General features: G+C 38.4%; 2 protein-coding genes across 5 annotated transcripts in view; one reads left to right on the forward strand and one right to left on the reverse strand.

Annotated features, from left to right (window-relative positions):
• TTC1 (tetratricopeptide repeat domain 1) overlaps positions 1 to 18,698 on the forward strand; it is a 33,451-nt gene extending 14,753 nt beyond the window's left edge. For all 4 annotated transcript variants that reach the window (XM_035338622.1, XM_035338621.1, XM_035338623.1 and 1 more), the window contains 4 exons: positions 2,259 to 2,295; positions 4,013 to 4,161; positions 10,080 to 10,134; positions 17,720 to 18,698. In XM_035338622.1, the coding sequence (XP_035194513.1) occupies positions 2,259 to 2,295; positions 4,013 to 4,161; positions 10,080 to 10,134; positions 17,720 to 17,853 (375 nt within the window). In that variant the 3' untranslated portion in view covers positions 17,854 to 18,698. The remainder of the gene's footprint in view (positions 1 to 2,258; positions 2,296 to 4,012; positions 4,162 to 10,079; positions 10,135 to 17,719) is intronic.
• A 1,283-nt stretch (positions 18,699 to 19,981) lies between these two features.
• PWWP2A (PWWP domain containing 2A) overlaps positions 19,982 to 20,742 on the reverse strand; it is a 38,470-nt gene continuing 37,709 nt past the window's right edge. Inside the window, exon 5 of the transcript XR_004754373.1 lies at positions 19,982 to 20,458. The gene's annotated coding sequence lies outside the window, so the exon portion shown is untranslated. The remainder of the gene's footprint in view (positions 20,459 to 20,742) is intronic.

Genomic DNA, 20,742 nt, shown 5'->3' on the forward strand with positions numbered 1-20,742 from the left:
TATGTGTCAAATGAAATTATGAAGTCATTAGGGATGCATAAAGGAGGGGAAAGGAGTTGCTTGTTGCTTGTACATTCTCTTGTCCTCCCAGTAGAAATGCTGGTATACTTGATTTTACTGAGGATTAATTCAAAACCAAAAGCAGCAGTTGGAGCAGCTGTTCAAAGTTGCTTTGCTGCTTTATATTTAAAACACTGATTGCTTTTTCATTTCCTTTCAAATAAATTCAAAGTTCGTGTGGAACAGATGTGTTCAAGCATGTTTAATGTATACAGACCACTGTATTAGATTGTCTAGAAGTGTTACTAGGTAGTATTTGTTTTTAGATCAGATTTTTTATCCAGGTTTTTAAAACCTGGATGGTCAGACTTGTCTTCAAATAATGGGTTCAGATGCTTTCAGGCATAAGTAGGGCTTCCTATGACTCTATTAATTCAGTTAGCGTGCTTCCTTCACAGTTGCTATGTAGCAGCATGGACCCTATGTAATAGGGCACTGTCTTGAGAGAATGGCTACAGGTGTCTTATCTATATTCTATTCCGTGTCCAGGGACAGACACCCACATGTTACCAGAATCTGAAATGTACTGTAAGCACAATAGAAAGCCAACAATTTAACTTATAAGCTAATAATTGATTTTAAAGAATTGAGGATCTCATCTTTACAAATAAGTTGTCGGACTGCCATGTAACAAGAGTGAGAGGAGAACCTTTATGCCTGTTTGATCTCATACAGTCATACTAGTATACAGCTAGTATGTGTATTTCATATACCTCACACATTCTACTTGTTGACAACAGCAGGAGCTAGGAGGACCTATCAACAAGCATTCAGTAATACTTTCATGGCTCACAGGCATTGACTGTCTAAATTTAGTTGTCTGAGACACTTGTATGGCTTTTCTATCATGCTTATTATCATACTTTCAAAACTGTCTCTTCAGGCTATAAACATGGTGCTAAATTACCTCTTCTTTCTAAATAAGTGAAAATAAGAATTGAAGAGCAAAATTACTCCCTATTTTTGGAAAAATAGCATAGTAACTCCTATCCTTACTTTATCCTCCTGCAAAGTGAACTTCCTTGTGGTTTTCCTCCAGTATTGATGCAGCTCTGGCTGTAAGTGTACTGTGCAGCCATATCTAGGTATAAATAAAGTCTTGCTCAGCTAGAATTCACTCTTGGGATACTAAATTAAACAGGCAAGGTAAAAATGGAATTCTGTAATAGCAGATGTTGGAACCTTTCAAATATGAAAGCTGTAACCTGAAAAAGCTCCTCATAATCCAGATGTTAGCTAGGGAACTAATCCAATATTTCCCAGCTGAGTGCAGGATAATAAAAACTGCACAAACTACTGTATCACCTGTATAGATAATAGAACCTCACAGACCCATACCTTATGCTGAAAGTAGGTTCACGTTATTAATAACTTCCCCCATTAAGTATTTTTTCTTCTATACTTGTATCACCCATTTGCTTTGCACTACTGTAAAAGCTTGTTAGGCATTCTTCTGTGAGGCAGCTTCTGCTTAATGGAGAAGAAAATAGTTCCTGGGGTATAGAAACGCAGAATCTACCCTTATGAATACTACTGCGTCAATCAACGATACAGACACAGAACAGCCTTTTTCTTGATTTTTTTTTTTTTTCTTGAAGCCCTTTTTACTTTAGATAAAAACAGGATCTCTGTCTTGGCATTCTTGCTTTTTTTTGTATTATTATAAGCAGATTGCCTGACTCTCATCCTCTAACTGTGGTTGTCTGGGCACACTAAAACCTTGTCCCTACCGCTCCTGGCAGTCTCAGTTTCCTCTGCAAGGGACAATGCCTATATTAGCACTAAAGGCAGTATCTGCTTTCCAGATGTCTTTGCTCTTACAGACAGGAATTTATCTGGGAGTCCTGGGAACTGTCTATTCCAACCCCTTAATTAATTGACAAATGTAGGAAAGCTGTAGCTCGGTTAAGCCAAGGCCTGCATATGTGACTCAGCCTTTTGACAGTCGCTTGCTGCCGGCTGTGCAGTGCAGGCTGATTAGTGGGGCAGCCGTGCAATCTGAACACTGGCAGCCTTCAGAGAGAGGAAGCTAATCACTGGTAAAGGGCTTTAAATCAGAAGCAATGGTATGAAAAGCCTTGATTACGTGAACATCCCCGTTCCTTGGAATGCCAGACAAACCTTTTTGCTTGCAATTGTAAGCAAGCTGTTTCCCAAGAAACATGACATACATATAACAAAACTGTTCTGTGTTCTAGGACAAGACAGAAGCTGCCCTAAGTGACTGCAGCAAAGGTATGACTTTTGTTTCCTGTGCCAGATCTTTTGTGGATAAATTAAGCCAGTTAGTGCTTTACCACAGAGCTGTAATTTGGGGCATTTCTATATAAAGAATTTATGGAAAGGCTATAGTGAAAGACACCTGAATCTAAAACTATTTATTTTGTAAAATGTCTGTTGAACTTACTGCCTGTAATAATTTACTTCCTGTTCTCCTGTGGCAATAAGACTGCTGTACGTACTTTCTCCAAAAAAATGAAGTATTTTATGGAAGCTGTTTCCTTATACCTACTATTTTAAACGTACTTCCACCTGCTATTCACACCAAATTTTGGTTTAATTTGAGATTCCAAAGCGTGGGGCCTCACAAAATTAAAAGCACTATCAAGTCCCTGTTATGCAAGGCTCTTGCTTGGTCACAAGGGATTATGCTCTCTTGTTTTTGTCCCGCATAGTTTTATCTTTGTAATTTCTAGTGAAATCATTTCAGCTATGTATTGCTTTATTGCTTCTATCCACTCACCCATGCTCAAATATTTTTTAAACTCCCCATGACAGCTGGGGAAAAATGTCCAAATTACCAACCAAAAAACTAATGCAATGGCTGAGTGCCAGTGGTGCTTGTACAGTAAACTTCAGTTTGTATGTCCTAAAAGGAATCTTGAAGGTAACAAAATCTAGCTGACCTCTGTTACTGGGGGGTTTTGCCTTGTTTTGGTAGTGGTGCATTTTGAAAAACATTTCTGGTAATTTCTTGGTGGCTAAAAGGGAACAGGTCTGTTTTGCTGCAATAAGACTTAAACTAACCATCGCTTGATGCTGCCCAGGGATTTTTTTTTTTTTTTTTTTTTTTTTACAAACTGCAATGCAACACCTAGCGCACAGCCAAGCAATTCACATTAACCTGCAACTTGCTGATCATAGTGTTGTCTTTGTCCTTCCAGAATAAATAAACTAGAATATTTACCTAATCTGGGGTTTAGTTGTCCTGAGAACAATTTTAATGGGTTAGCAATTAAAAAATGGGCAGGTTTTTGTACTTCCTTTTCCTATGATGAAAAGTGGATGAAGAAATTACCATGCACAGGCTATTGTTAAGTTCAGCATTCAATCCTAACTGCACCAGTAAACATGCTCACAGCTGCCAAGGGAATAAGGAGAAGAAAAGATTAAATTCAGTCTGAATGCCTCTATGGTGACTTTTAGAGCTAGTATAACCTTTTGTGGCTTCCCAACCCACTTTTAACTGTTTGTTGTTTTTTTTTTTTAGAGAGATTCAGAAGAACACCAGTAGTTGTTCTGGATTTTCTCAATTTGCACTGAGATAACCAAGGAAATGCTTAGTTTCCCTGCTATGTATATCTTTAGGTACATTTAACTTTAGGTGTAATCTAATAATGCAGACTTATTATATATGCAAAAACTGAAAAATGTTATGGATTCTTCATGTTTCTGAATTGCCACATGATTTCTAATGCACAAATAGAGCTTACTTCTATATAGTGATATTTCATGTAATGTCTATGATCTACGGTCAATTGCATTAGACCTTCATAGGTGGGTGTAAAGGGTGCCTCCCTAAATTATGATTTATCTCTTAAACCGTGACTCTGATTCTAAGCTGCATTATAAAACATCTATTAACATTAAGACTTTAATACAGGCTTAAGAATTCATTCTAAGGGGTATAGAAATGTTTGAAGAAAAATACTGTTTTGTTCTTGTTTTCCAGCAGTGGAATTAGATCCTAACTATATTAGAGCTTTGCTGAGGAGAGCAGAACTATATGAAAAAACAGAAAAACTAGATGAAGCTCTGGAGGATTATAAAACAGTCCTAGAAAAAGACCCATCAGTTCATCAGGCCAGAGAAGCTTGCATGGTAAGCCTTTTTAGTGTACTTTGGCACAACTTTAAAACAAGGTCTTTCTTTTCCTAGTCTAAATACTCAACACTGTTTACGCAAGCTGCTTCATACACAGTGGTATAACTTTGAGTCTAAAAGTGTACTGGTTTTCTCCTCTGGCTATACATAAGAAAGATTACATGAAATGCCATGACTTCAATGACAAGGCTCAGGTCCACAAAGCATAGTCCTCTTTTAACCTTTACAAAATGAGTGGAAGTAAACGTATATTCTGTAAGCATGTAACTACGTCTTTACCTGTTGAATAACCTACCCCATGAATAACCTACCACAATACATGTGTGTGCATGCGCGGTCACCTCCCACACAATTTATCAATTAATATCTTACGGTTCTTCTAGTTTGATTCTCTTCCAGGAATATCTTGGAACTGTTTAAATTCCTTAACTTTTTTAAAACAAAGTTATTTTGATACATGCTTTTTCAAATACAGCACTCTGATAAATTTCTACTAAACCTTAAAATTTTGCTTGAGATTTTTAATTGTACTTATTCATGCACTAGAAAATGTTGTTTAGGTCAGAACCTATGCAGTGCTGACTGGGTTAGTGAGCCACTGCTGCATTTTAGTAGCCATCACTTCAATAATGACCTGCAATTTGGAAATCAGAATACAAGTACCTCATAATACAGTTCTTGCTAGCTATTTAATTAGTGGGAGTCAATTTTTCTTTTAGTAGAATTATCTTTCTGATTAGTGAATTTGCAGTTGAATGCCTTTATGGCATAGTTATAAAATAGATACTTTTTGATGATTTCATTAAGAGAATGTTGGAGACAAGATCTGTCTGTAGCTGTCTGAATTATGTGACTGAAGTCTATTAATTTTCAAAAACTTAGTCTTTCATGTGAAGAAGGTGGCGCTTTGTAGTTGCAGACAGCACTCTTTTCTGATTAAACTACTTTCTTGTTACTAAACACATGAGTTCTGCAGCTTAGTACTGTGCTCCAGTGTCCGTTTTCAATCAACATTACAAATATTTCTGTATTAAAGGCTTCTTGAAGAAACATTGTCATATCTCTGGAAGTATATTTAAAAAAAAAATGCTTTAAAGTTACCTTGGACTTTAGGATATTGCAGCTTGGATGAACAAAGGTAAATCTCTAGAACGTCTTGAAATTCCAGTCTGTCATGTAAATAATCCATACTCAGTGGGGATTTAAAGTTATTGCTGCTCATTTAAGTTTTCAAATAACTTTGTGTAAAATACAAGCAGGAAGGCATTTTTCTAGTGATACTTAGTATGTTAATGCTTGGTGTCGAAAACGGCTGTGAATTTGACAAGTTCAAAGGGCCTTCCTGCAAGAGTTGGTATAGCAAGAAGGGCAATTTGTTCTGTGCATAAAGCTCTCTGTATACACTGCCGTTCTTAATTTTGAAAAGAGGTTATGAACTGTGGTAGGTATGCAGCTAGACAGCATGTAGTTTTGGAGGAATGTGCTAATGGAAGGTAGCTGCTATTAAACATAGTAGTGGTCATTTTATGTCAAAGTGGGAGCCTCAGGTCACGGTTGGTGAATGGCTTGCAAGCACCAGAGAGCCTGGAAAGAGCTGACCATCTTTTGCAGGGAAAACAACTGAACTATCTTTCACATCCCTTTTAAGATAAATGGATGCAATTTTAAAACATAATGCACAATTGAGTGCTCAAATTGATGTGACAGTACTTGACTTCTTCTAATAGCTTGTTAAATTTTCAGAGGGCATCATTATTTTAAGTTCAGTTTCACATCAGTGAACATGCAATCTATTCTGCCCCCTAAAATTAAAATAAAATTTTTAAAAAAATTACAGAATTATCTCTAAAACCACTTTGTTAATACAGAAATATATTTGCAAGGTCTGTTTAATTATTTTAATATCCATGTGGGTAAATTATTAGTAGTGATTTCTATTTTATTAATTCCTCTCCCCCTCCTTCCCCCCTACTATGGTGTTGTACTGACACATTAGAAGCTGCTTTAATAGCATATTAGACAAGAAGGCTTGCCTGAAATTACTTCCTTTGGGACTGGATCAATTGCACTTATGGCAGAAAAATATTCTGCTTAACTGTATAACTCCTGTTAGTGTTAAGGGTAAGAACAGATAAACCCATGAACTGCCAGCTGCTTTAAAAGCTGTCCAGTTGCTTTCCTTGTGCTAGCGCTGGTATAAGTTCATGACTGACCCTACATGGATAGCTGGTTATTTTTATACATATAATAAGGAAAAAAGTAAAACCTTTCCAAAAGGAAGACCATCTATCTACAAGGAAAGGAAAGCCAGCAACCAATAACCCCCAAAGCGAATAGTTTTGTATCGCCATGGCTTTCTGCTGTCAGATGCAGATTCAGATCTACTGCAATTACTAGTGAGAAGGAAAGATGTGGTAAAGGCAGTGCAGGAATTGGGGCCATCACTTCTGGCAGCATCCAGTGAAAAGGTCAGTTTACCGTACTGTGAAACAACCCCCTGATGCTTGTTGCATGCACGGCAATGGTTTAATAAATGACGAGCTTGTCAAACGTCATTACTGCATGGACAGTGAATGCGGTGCATCCGTCATAGACTAGAAAAGATTATTTGTGTTGGCCTCATTTATAGCATTTATAGTCTCCTAGCTGAGACTGCAACTTATTTGATCCAGGAATTCAGCCAAGGAGTCTGACGTTTCTAAAGGAAATGACGGGATTTAGTTTTTGGAGCTTGTAGCCTTTTAGCATTAGCCTAGATCCAAAAAGAGGCCTAGTGTAATCTAGTCCGTTATTTGGTAAAGTAGCCTTTGGTGCGTTTCAGCAGCTCTCCATACAAAGAGTGACTGTGAAGATCAGACAACTTGTTATGAACCACCAGTCAGGACTCCGCAGATTAAGACCTGGGAACACTGTCAGTAATTGGTTCAAAGTGTGAAGAATTTGAAATACTTATTTTGGGTGATCAGAACCCCCTAAAAGTATAGGTACTGTCTCTTTTATATCTCTTGCAAAACCACAATCTTCCTTCAGTGAGTTTGCCTCTCATAATCTCATAGAAGTGCCAGTGCTCAGTTACCACTGGAAATTTGTTCTAGGAAAGGATCATAAAAAATGCTGCTCTTCTTTCTGGCCATCTTTCAGGAATGTTTTAGAATGATCAGTAATTCTTAGTTTTTGTAGCTAGGAAGTACAAACGTTGACTGTAACACATGCCTTTTGCTCCTTGACCTCCTTTTACTAGGCAGACACTTGAGGCTCACATGTGGTGCAGAACACTGTACAAAACACCCTCAATTTACGCTGCAGTGGGATATAGGGCATTCTGCTCTGAGTTGATCCCGTTCTTTGTCAAGTTTCAGGGGAGAAGCAGTCTTAGGAGATTGAGGTTTAAATCTCACCTCTTGAAAATTTGTTAATGAAATACTGACAAAGCTAGTCCTACACTTTTAAAATATGGACAATATCTAATTTTTGTAACAAAAAACAATCTCAGACTCCGCATATGTAGTTAGCATACCTGTAATATGCAGGGGGACTAAGAGGCTCTGCTTTGTTGCAATGTCAAGTGCAGTGTTCTTTGCAGATAGTGCAGCACTTCTGTGCCCCCACTGGTAATGAAAATGATACATCAAGAGAATCTGCAAATTTGCCTCATTCACTGTTAGAGCTGATCTTTCTTCTTCCCATATGTAGAAAATATTTCACGTGCTGCTTTAAGGAATGTCATAATCTTAATAAATTTTTATTTAAAAAAAAAACTAAATACACGCTAGTTCTTTTGATTCCTGTTATCTGCTCTAAAATTTCAGTGCTGTTTGTATTTCAGGAGTACAGCGCTAGTGTTTTGATTTTTAAAGCCCCCTGTTACACACTTCAGTTACTTTTGACATCCTCAATGTCAAATTAAACAGTTTGAAATTATAGTGTTTTGTGGTCAAAACACATTGATCCTTTCCTGGAAAGTGTTTAATTATGTGGTATCAATCTTTAGGTTTTGTTTTTAGCAGTTGCATAACAGTGGTGGGTGAATCTTAGCTTCAGCACAGTTTCTGAGGGTCTGGCAGACCAGATAAACTTATTTACCAAAAGAAGCTGTACTATGAGATAAGTATCGTAGACACCAGATAAATAGCTGTGTTTATGGATACCTTGTGTAGATACACAGCCTTGCAGGTATGTTTCTGGCATGGAAAGTGCTGAGTTTGTGGACCTGGACTATTCAGACCGATAAAACATGGAACATATATTCCAGATCAACTTGTGTCTTTATTTCCTGCTAAAGCATGATCTCCAAATGTGAGAGAGACTGTGTATATCAAATTGATCCAAGACTCAGCAAATGTCATAGCTACAGTGCAAACCGAATTTGGAGCCTGGGGATATCCGCATGTTTTCATGCAGGCAGCTTGGGTCTGGTTTCAGACTTACCCATCCGTGTGTATGCGCATTGTACTCCTTAGTGTTCATTTTCCAGTTTGTATGGGGTATACCACCTCTCTTCCCCATCAGTGTAGAAAAAGAATGTTTACCTGTGTTCATCAGTGTATATACTGCTTTGAACAAGAATAGTCTTGGCAGCACGTTATTTTTTTTTCCTTTCAGAGGAAAGGAAACCTTACTTCTCTGTAGCAATGGTATCAGAATGACAAACCTGTGATGCTCTGTGGGGACTGGAGCTATAAAATACAGGAAGGAACCAGATTAGGAAATTAAATTCTTTAACTGTGTTCAGAAGCCACTTATCACAAGCGAGATGTATAAGGAGTGAATTGCACACCTGTTACCATGTTTGTGACCGTAATTAATTTAATGATAGCACCATTACAGCAAGTCTGTCTTATCTGCAGTGACCTCCGCGAGAAGAGACAGCATAGTTACGCATGTAACTGCATTCTGACCTGCCAGGATTTTACACTAATAAGTATGGTATAAATAGTTGAAATAGTTGCTTCTGAAAATATGAAAAAGAGGTATAAAAAGTAACTCTCATTCACAATACTTCTTGTTTTAATATAATATTTAACTTATGAACAGTAAATACATAAATGATGCAGTGGTAAACTTAGTTGTAGTAAATATAAAGTTATAATTCTAAATGGTGATTACAATCATCAAGTAAAACACTGGGACTGTATAAAGATGGAAGATGAGTTACGGCTGGCTTAGGTGTAAATGGGGATCTCAAATCATAGGAATGCCTAGAATACTGTGCAGTTATGTAATGCTCATTAGAAACATTAGAAGCTTTTATCTATGATGGTGCACAGATCTTAACTTTGTCAGTTTTGAGGAGAAAAAAAATGAACTGTTCTTGGACTAGTACCTTGCTCAGGATAAACTTGGTAGGGAACTCATTTGTAATAGACTCTCCTCATTAGAAGTATGCCAACATCGCATAATAAGGTGCTGTTTATTAAACTACATCCTGAAATTCAGTGATCTTCTGATAAAATATTTGTATGTAGATCTTCATGTTTCCATTGTGGAATTACCTGAAGTGGTATGCTAGTGAGAGCAGACGTCATAGGTGTTACTTTATGTTTGCCTAGTTCCTCTGACCTCTCTTAATTTAATTTGTGCGGCAGAGGAGGTAGGGCTAAAATGTATATTAATTATAAGTCTCTTAAATTCAGTAACTTTTCAGTTAAAATACCAGGCAAACGGATCAAATTTGTTTTTCAGTAATAAAAATTCATGCCTGTATTAAACTTGCAAGTTATGACTTGCTGCTTATGTGAATGGATGTCATAAAATGAATGACAGGTTTCCAAAATAAGGTAAGTGTTGGTTTGACATAAGGATTTTTTTAAGATGTAAACTGTATATCCTTAGTATGCGTATGAAAATTACATCAGCTTAAACCACGGTATTACTGAAAGCGTGGATCTGATTCCAGTTTTTCTTCCTCTCCACAGCGATTACCTAGACAAATTGAAGAACGGAATGAAAAATTAAAGAAAGAAATGTTAGGTAAGTAGTATGTACATGTAACTTGCATAATAATCATTGTAGTCTAGTAGGAAAATAAAAATTTGTGACTAGAATCTCCAATATAAAATTTAAGGAAGGTAAGTTTTAAAGGAAATACTTGTGTTAACCAAAATTCAGTTTCTTTCTAATTTTCCGTTGCTTAGTTCTACTTACAGTAAGCTCTAGCCAAATAATTTTCCCCCACAGAAAAGGCTATTAGTTAAATTTAAAGACAAAAATAATTAAGACCTTCTATAACAACATGTAAAAGCAGGGGGAACTGGTTTGAAACAGACCAAGTGCTCTGTCCTTTCTTTCTGCAAGTAAACATTTAAAGGAGGTGTTCCCATGAATGGGTTAAAACAGGGTTTTCACTAAACCTTACATAAAAAAAGTCAACCAGCTGTAATAACTGAGCATGTTTGATCTTGTGTCTGAACAAATAAATTTGGTTCTTTTTGTAGCATTTTCCAGCTATAGACCTATTTGACTTTTACAATGTATACTAAACGATACTGTTGACTGAACTTCTTTGTGGAAAAGAGAATGTGATTAATATAAGCCATTTGAATGTGTGGGACTTCAGCAATGTGTTGTGTGGTATTGCTTGGATAGTAACTGGACTGCTCTATTTCAAAAGAGTAACTACTTCAGTAAAATCACCCAAGCATGATTGGTTTTCACGTTATACTAATTTGTATAAATCACTTCCTTGCAAAACTCACAGAGTTATAATTAAACTAATAATTTTAGGGTGACTCCCCTTTCTCCCCCTCACCCAAAAAAGACTGCTGCCAACATTGTCTATTGCCTTCTAGTTAGAAGGATGTGTTAAGTTCTTACAGGTTCAGAACGGGGCAGAAGCTACTCTGACAGTCTGGTGCTTTTTAAAATGAGTTTCTATTTTTACATCATCTTTTCATTAGTGCTGTTTAGAAAATCCACACAAAAGAGCAAGGACAAATGACAGGACAAGATAAAAAAAGAGAAACTGTCTGTACCTGACCTGTTTCAGAAACAGCTGTCAACAGTTACGTGTTTACTCATTCTAGGTGTGATAAGTAGATAAAATGCATTTTTAAGATGAGAAGGCTTTGTGAGTTTGGGATAGTGTTTTGTTATTCTGTGGAGAATCAGGTTAAACAAACTCAGTCTGTCTTGTATACAGTAGCATTAATTCCTAAGATACTTGGGAAGAAGAGGCTCTTTCAAGAGCTTATGCTGTAGTTGATATTTTCCTTTAATTTTTGCTTCTTACTGGGTAGGGAGTCTGATTTGCTCTTGTTTTGTATCTGTCTTGACCTATTAAATTTAAATAAAGCTGCAGTAAGGCTTTCTAGAGCTGCTGTGCATCACATTTTGTTTCCACCATTGTGTTTAGATCAAGTTATAAATAAATAAGGTTAAGTGTGGTGGTGGTATAAATAAATGAAAAATGCAGAAAACCTTCAGAAGGATTATGACGATTTGTAGGACGGGGGATGGTTTTCAACAGAATAGTAAGAAAACAGCTTCTGAAGAATTCTCCATCTGTACCATCCTTCACAATGTTTGAAGGGCCTAACGAATCAGAAGGGTCTGCACTGACACAGTAAATCCAGCATTACAAACTGTCATTACAAACCTAATTCTATATTGGTAATTTTTGCCTAGATTTCAGACTAGACGTGAAATTAAGTGTTAATCCAGTAGCAGCTAGGATTTGAGAATTGGATTGGCCTTTTGGGAACCAGTTCAGGATGTGTGTATTGGGATCCTATAGATGGGAATCCCTTCTCAGTGATGTTAAATATGTGAAGGGATGTTCTGATGTTCACTGGTGTAGACAGCCAGGAAAATCCCACTAAGAGAGGGTTTGTATAGCATATAACCCTATTTTCACTGACAAACTGTGTGACAGGATTCATATAAATTGTCACATTTTTGTTATAATTACATGGTGTAATTTGGGCATTTATTCTTGGCACTGGTTGTGATCATTAGTGTGTCATAAATTGGGGATATTTTTCTGTAATACATTCTCTTAACAGAAAACTTGAAATTAAATTTTGAATATGGGCAAGAACAAGACTCATTTAGACATAGAGCTTGGTGATATGGTTTAGTGGAAGACTTGTTAGTGCTACGTCAGAGGTTGGACTCGGTGATCTTGGAGGTATCTTCCAACGTAGATGATTGTGTGATTCTGTGTGGTTCATTTTTTATTTGTGTTATTAAATGCCCAATATCTCGTATTTAACACAGGCAGCAGTGATGTCATGGATCTAGTGATACAGGCCCAGGAAGGAGGTACTTCTCAGGGTTTTCAAAATGCTGCTGCTCTATGTGAGGTTAAATAAAAACCTGACAACTGAAAAAGGGTTGGGGGGGTTAAGTGGGAGGTCTAAGAGTATAAGATGGCAAATGATGCAGCATGGTGGTTAAGGCATTCCTTTGGATTCTTGTTGCATTTAAGCTGCTTCAACTATTTTTTCAAGAACTTCATTAATGCTCTTTACCCATTGAGTACTGTCAGAACAAACAAGTGCTTAATCCATTAGGGGATTATTTGTTAAACAGTAGCAGGTGCACAAGGATTCATTCACCTGCTTGCTTGCAGGAGAGCCAGCTGTGGTTCTAGGTTTTACGCCAGATTTTCTGATTTCCAGGAGCAAGTCAGATCATCCAAATAGTTCTAGGGCTGGCCTGGTCCAGGAGCACTTGCACTAAAGTTAAATTAATAATTGACAACATATTCTAGAAAGAATGTCACACTTCAAAAGGAGCCAAAGCATGATGAAGTTGAGATATTGCCTTGAAATTTGTATTTTAGTCAGAGAATCAGTCAGTAACATTGTTTTTTTCTAAGTCTTTATTCTTTCAACTGAAAAGGAGCACTTGTATGCCTACCCAGCTGAGTAATGTTTTGAAAACTGGAGCTGTGTATAAACTAAAATACACACACACGTATACTAAAAAAAGTGTATCTTCCTCCTACCCCAAGTGTGTTTCCTGTTTTCCAGTGCTATGGCTCATTCTGACGTAGTTTGTCAGAAGCTGAAACCACAAGTGATTATATGTAAATAAATCAGGGTACACCTCCTTGGCTGGATCTTCTCTTCCAGTCTAGCTAGCTATGAATTCTTGCATGTAAATGGTAGCACTTATGATTAATGAAATCGTTGTTGTTAGAAAAAGCATGGTTTACTGCCTAGTTCACTAGGTAAAGCAAGAGCTGCTTGCCCAAGCAAAGCAAGGAATCTGTTCACCACTTCCAATTGGCAGACAGGTGCTCAGCCACTGCAAGGAAAGCAGGGCTCAGCATGCGTAATGTTTTTTTTGGGAAGACAAATGCCGTCACTCCCAATGTCTCCCCGTCCTCCATCTTTATTCCAGCTTTTATTGCTGAGCATGATGTGCTGTGGTGTGGAATATCCCTCTGGTCAGCCTGCGCCAGCTGTCCTGCTCCTGTCCCCTCCCAGCTTCCTTGTGCACCCTCAGCCTCCTTGCTGGTGCATGAGGGGCTGAAAAGCCCTTGGCTCTGCGTAACATGGCTCTGCAACAACAAAAACATTGGTGTGTTACCAGTATTTCCATCAAAACAGCATCGTGTGAGCCTCTACAAAGAAAATGAACTATTCCAGCCAAAACCTAGACTAGATGATCTCTAAAGGTCCCTACCATCCCAAGCTGTTCTGCAGTCCTTTCCCTTCATGCGTTCATAACCTGAGCATCCTCTGTTTCAGTCACTGCCCAGGATTAGAACACATACTAACCATTTCCTGTGTGTTTTTTTTTAATTTCTCTTCAGATTTTAAAACAAAAGATCTCTAGTTGTTGTGCAACAAGCTAGTCTTGTTTAGACTGAAATTATTGTGATAACCAGGACCAGTGCCTTTGGGGAGGGAGGGTGAGAAGAGAGGAAGCTTGGACCTGTTTCAGCAAAGTTTAACAGCTTGTGATCTGCAGTGGTGATGCAATTTTCTGCATAGCCATAGGAAAGCCAAGTATATTGGATATAAAAAATTGGGATGGAACATGCCAATCTGTGTAACCCATTTTATACAAATAATTCATCAAATCTGACCAGCTTTCAGCCCAGGTTATAAAATGAGTTCCAGAAAATAATGTGATTAATGGAAAGGCCTAGCACAGCACATCACCTGGACTTTTTGATCAATAAGAGCTTTTTCCAAATACTTAAGTTTAGTGAAAATATTTATTAGGCTTAATGCCTGAAGAATGAGTTTCTTCTTTGATACTGAAGGGTATAGTGTGTTTGACACTAAGCTACTGAAGCCCAGTACTGTGTATAGGGAGAACATGAGGTCACTTAAATAGTTCAAACCAGAACTGATATGCAATTACTTTGGGTTCAGTCCTTCCCTTATTATTTAGGGAAGGGAAGATGACTTGTCCTGATTCTTTCAATTGCTTCAGAAATGTTGGTAATGCAAAAAGTTATATAAAGATGAGACCTTCCCACAGAACTTATTAAATATATATATATATATGTATGGCTTTTCAGCTTCCAAACAACACATTAACGCTAGGAACTATATTCAAAGAATTGCCAGGAGGACTCAACAGCAGTCAGTTCTGGCTGTTACATCAGGAATAAATAGTGAGAAATCTTTTGTGCATCTGCCTTTTGCAATAGGACATTAAATTTCAGTTTAGGTGAATCACAGACTTCTGAGCCCTAAATTGACTTTTACTAGTTAGTTTTCCTGTTAACCTCTGAATATTGCTTTGCTGAATAAATCTGACATGCTGGAGTTCCGGGTGAGAAGTAGACGTATGCTCTTTAAAACACAAAGAACAAGGTCTATGGAAATAGTGTCTCAGGAGACTGTGACCCTGCTCCAGGACAAGTGAGTGCTCGACTGCTGAGAACTCTTTGCAGCTGAGTCACAGCTCCACAGGCTTTTTTGTCTCCTGCAAGCACAGTCTCTCTTTTAAGAGAACTTGTCTTTGGGGGAAGGGGGAGGTTGGACTTAACTACAGATCTGAATTTCGGGATGAAAGGAGAGTGGGGGAGGAGGAAATGGTGCTTTCCTACAATGATGGGTTTATGTGCTTCAAGCAGCAGGAACAGTGCTTGGGGCTTGAGTTCCCGGAAAAGGCAAGGCTTTCTTCTGCTTTATTAACAATTCAATAAATGTATCTGCACCAAAAGGCAATTGTGGTATGCGGGTTTAAGTGATAGGCTGGTGACCTCTAACTGTATTGTTTAATACTCAGTCACAGCTTGCATGAGACAAAGAATAAAGGATTAAATATATAATCTTTAGCTTCTCCCAAAGAACTGGCCTGGCGACAAGTAAGAATGCCAAGGCGGTTGTTCTGTGTTTATTGGCTCTGGTATGACCGGAAAAGAGCCATCATACTCACTCCAATTAGAAAAGGCCTTTCACTGTTTCCTGAAACAGGCAAACTTGTCTGCCTGCTCCTGAGCCAGCTGCAGTGCTGGGATAACTTGTAAACTGTTTACAACTGGCTGTAGGAATGCCAGACTATGCCAAACTCTTCCACCAGCAGACAAAGACACATCTCACCCCAAAACACAGAGCTAAGCAATGACCAAGTGTTTGTCTAAAAGTACAATAGCAGCTATTCAACCCCATCCTGGAAATGCTATGAACATCTGTAGAGCTTTATAACCAAAGTGCGTTTACGATGCAGTGTAGAATTATGAACTTGGCTTAGAAATTTATACCAAACAGTGTAGCTTTAAATAAATAAATAAACAGTAGAAGGAAGCTAATCCTAGCTGAGCCACCCACTGGAGTAACCTTGGCCAGATCACTCAGTCACCTCATCTGTTAAGCCAAACAGGAGAAAAAATCAAACTGAAGAAATTGTCCCACCAACTGGCTGCTTTTGTAGACCAAGGCTGCCTTTTTTTTTTTTTTTTTTTCCATTTTGACTCCCAAAGACCAATCTTGCTTTAAAATAATTACACAAATATCCGAAAGATACCCACCTGTGAACCAGCACTTTGATGCAAAAGCTGTTACATTGGCATGCTTAGGAGTACTGTAGTAACAATAACTGGTAGTTTCTTTATGCAGGATTGAGTTGTTCCTTAAATTAAGATGTTTACATTTTCCCCTGGCTTGTTTCTTTTTGTATTTTTTGTGAACGTACTCAGAAAAAGTTCTGCCTGCCCCCGTTCAGTTTTGCAGATGTTAAAAAACAGTCTGTTTTGGTTTATTGGGGTGGTGATTAACCTGAGTTGAACAGCTGCCAAATAGCATGCCCCTTATCTCTTACATCCACTGGGTAAGTTGAGACTGATTGAGTTTCAGTTTTGAGCACAGTCACGGGGCTGCAGCATCATGCAAGGCAAATGACTTGATCCATTTGTGCCACGTAAACGCTGTTTGTCTCTTTGCAAAGGACTTGCGTAGGGCTTGGTTTCTTACATTCCTGTGTTTGCTCATCATTCCTGCAAAAGTAAAAGGCTTTTTAAAAGGTATAGTGTGTAGCCTGTGGATGCAAACCTAGGGTAGGCTTCAGCTTGTCAAAACTTCTGATTGTTTTTTGGGGAAGTTAGTCTACTATTGGGCATTGAAGCCAAGAGGAAAATAACGTTCTTTGTGGGGAACCAACCATCTTTCTCCTTTGTCTTATTATGCCAGGGATCAGCTGGCTTGTGTTTAGCCAACATAAAGTTGCTACCTCTGCTTTTTGTTCAGTTTTATGTATTTTATCTATTTGATTTATTTATTCTACAATCTATATAATTATTATTTTTTAATGGTGTCCTTTGGTTGTCCTTCTTTTATAGGTGTTAGCAAAATTAATTTTCTAGAGCCAGAAACCTTATGTCGTATATATTAATCGAAGCCCTTAGATTTTAACTATCATACTGTCTATATATTTATCAGTGCTAATTAAATAATGTGTGCTTAGAACTCCTTCCAGTGATAAGTTAGCTACAGAGAGCTGTAGTTTTGAAGGTGAGTTCATGATAATGCATCAGATGACACCCCCCAAGTTTTTGCAAGCAAAATAGTTATAAAGTTGTATGCTTCAAAGGGAACTGCTTGGTTTGCAGGTGCAGGCACATTTGTATGGATTAATTTCTTTTAATGTTCTTCATATCAGTGTACACATTTAAAAAGGGATCCATAGCAATTACACATGAGCAGAGTGTGAGCTTTGGTTTTCTCTGTTTCTTCTGGTAGTCTAGGAAACTGGGCAGTTAGAACATACTTGAATGTTTATAGAACTGTAGCTGCACCAAAAGTGGCACGAACTGAAAAACCTGTGTTAGAAAACGGAGCATTGGCAGCTATCAAAATTATGTGTAAGTACAGGGGAGACCAGTCCTTTTCTGTGGGCTGTTCAACTCTCCTTAATTAGGACCTTACGACCTGAGGAAATAACTTCTGGACAGCTGTAACCCCCACAGCTGACATCATAACTGCCTTTTTTTTTAGTTCATGTAAGAGCCTAAATATTCAGCTAACTGGAGAGATTTCCACAGCATTTACCGTAAGTTAGTAGATAAACTAATAGAGCTGGACTTTGTATTTGAGCATAATTCAGTGGGAGTTTTCCCTCTGCTAACTACTCACATATTTCTTTTTCATTGTAGGCAAACTGAAAGATCTTGGGAATTTGGTTCTCCGCCCCTTTGGCCTGTCAACAGAAAATTTCCAGATAAAACAAGATTCATCAACTGGTTCATATTCCATCAATTTTGTTCAAAATCCAAACAACAATAGATAACGTGAATTCATTCTAGTTCTGCTGGCTTTCAGGCTTTGTGACCGTGTGCTTGCACGTACCACTAAAAGGAATCAGCACTCTATCCAAGTGAAGATAGACTCAAGCATTTTCATTTCCCTGCTTGTAAAATTATTTACAATGTGGATGTACAGAAAGTAATTTGACTTCTTAGTGATAACTATGTCCAGCGTGTAATTTTTCACTTGCAGTTTTTGGCATGTCCAACAGTCAGGTTCATTATTTTGGCCCATGCAATGCTGGCAACAACATTCTAGCAAGTAATTCAGTTGAATCAATGTGCACTTATGGCCAAGAACAAAGCCTAACAGTGTCTTGGGGGATGAATGCATCTAGCAGCAGCACTTCTCCACCCTCAGCAGGTGGATATGACTGACAGCATGCATAGAACCAAGCTGACCTCTTCTGTGGAATATTTTTTCTTTGTAATAAAGGCTTGGTATTTCTGTTGGTTTGCTTTGTGAAGTTCTTGCCTTGTATGAATCCTTCCCATGGGGGTAGTATTGTTAAAAAATGCTTATAAATAGCGTACTTGCAAGACATCACTTTGAGCCGTTTGAGTTGGTTTCTCTTGCTTATAGCAGCATCAGACACTACCCTTACCTCAGAGTTTGTTTACTTTTTATTTATTTTGAAGATGACATGGACATTACATGCCAATATATATACACCTTGTAACGGTACCCCGAAGTTAGTGAAATTTGCTTGTCTGAGATTTATTCATATCACAGCTGTCCATAGTGGCCAACAAGTGACATTACAGTTGATTGCAAAAGATTCTTGTAGACTTTGAGAACTTTGAAGCATCTATCTATAGATAGATGCATTTAAAATAAATACATATACATGTGTGTGGTTTTTCAAGGGGTTTCAGGTTTTGAAGGGGTGTCTTGTATTTACTGCTTACTGGTTTCTATATCAATTCTGAAACGTTTACATTGCAGGCATTTTTCAGTTGTCTCCATGCAACTTTCAGTACACGATTTGAATAATTAGTGGTAGCTGTCTGATAGCTGTTAGTCATCATCTTACATTTCAATAAGTATTTTTTTTGTGTGTCCATAAGGACAGAAATTGTAATAGTTGTGTGTCTTGAGCTCCAGTCTTTACACCAATAGGCCTGAAAGGAATAGTCTCTCAAGCTAAGGTTTCTTGGTGCTTTTTTTCCATTTTGACAGTGCACACTTAAAGGCGGGGGGTGTTGTTGGTGATGTTTTATTTTTGTTTAACTATATCCTCATGCATTTTTAGTTTTGACTTTGTTGTTAACTGTTTATAAACTATTTCATGTCTGCAAGGAGTATGTATTACATCGATGGGAAGTAAAATGTCATTGTCGTCAAAAGAAGAAAAGAACTAATTCACAGTGAGGCCTATGCTGCCTTTAACATCTTCTGCATAATTAAAATGTCATTTAACTAAACAAAAAGAGCCTCTAGGATTTCCATGTGCTTAAACTGTAACTATGTCTTGTTTTACTGGAGTACTGTTCCAATTGTGCAAGGCTCAGTTGTCTTTGCTAAAATCGGGCAGACTGGTAGGTATTAAAGGGGTGGTGTTAAAGAAAGATTTTGCTCCTGGAAGCAGCCACAAGGGAGCAGGAGCAGGAGAGGTGTTTGCTAGCCAGATGCTGGGTGTGGCGGGCTCCAGTATCAAGGGAGAGGGGCTGAGCTTACCTGGGCTATGAGGGAATGTGCTGGGAGATAAGTGTACAGCTGGAGTGTCTGCAGGTCCAGAGCGGCTCATTAGCTGGCTTATTGCTGGCAGATGTAAAACCATGCTCCTTTCAGAACTGAGCTGCTCTTCAGGCTCAGGGAATATTTATTAGCTTGGACAGAATGTTGAGACTAGTGTAAATCTTGCTAATTTTTCCTGAAACCTGAAGTACTACGGAGCAGAGGTGTCCAAGCTCCAAAGGAGCCCTGGGCAGAGGCAGTGCTGAGCTGGCTGGAACTCGTAAGCTTGGCCTGAGCCCAAACTGAGGAGCCACTGGGGAATGTGAATTGTGCTTCACCAGAGCTCCCAGTTGAGCACACATCAGGTAGAGATGTCAGTACTTGCTGTTACAGGCTCCGCATTGAAAAAGGGGCTGGCCCTGGAAGCAGTACGGTCTGGCTGGAGCTGGAGCAAGGCTCCACTGCCAAGCTTCGCTAGGTAACACCTGAAGGGTGGGGAAAGGAGCGCATCTAGGGCTTTGTCTGGTTTAGCAACATCAGCATTAGTCTTGCATCACTGCATGAGGCAGCTTAGGTCTGGACTCTGGGCTTCACTCGACTGCAATATATGTGCTCTTAGACCACACATAAATGGAACCATGTGGAAGCTGCTGTGGATACTGTACGTTTCCTTTGTATCCTTTACTACCAATGAATGGCTACCTTTACTCAGCCTGTGTGTGTTTACCTATTATTTACCAGTGTATTACTGCTGTGCAAAGTTACAGGCAGTGACTTAGCAAGCTGCTGTTTTGTCTTACAAAGGAGTTTGGCGACAAATATTCTTCCTTCCATTCTGTTCTGGCTTCACATCTTTGGAGGCCTGGAGGGCTGCAAATATGCCTTCTTGTGAGGAGGCTGGTTCAATTATTCTGGAAAATAAAAGCACAACAAAACTTTTGATGTTTCCGCCTGCTGCACAAGCACCTGAAAAAGGTGTGCAACTTCCCTGCTGAATGCCTGATGTGTACTTCTAGTTTCCAAATGAAAGGAAGAACAAATGAAGCTGAAGGATTGCAGCTGATTTGCTTTTCACACTTGTGTTTGTAATTTAATTGCACTGTGTGAAAGAGGCAGCTTAATGTCACTGAAAATTGCAAACCGTTACAGAGGACTCAAATCTATAGGTCATATGTACTCAAAGTGCCACTCTAGG

Source organism: Oxyura jamaicensis, chromosome 13 (assembly GCF_011077185.1).
Source record: "Oxyura jamaicensis isolate SHBP4307 breed ruddy duck chromosome 13, BPBGC_Ojam_1.0, whole genome shotgun sequence".
Lineage (NCBI taxonomy): Eukaryota > Metazoa > Chordata > Aves > Anseriformes > Anatidae > Oxyura > Oxyura jamaicensis.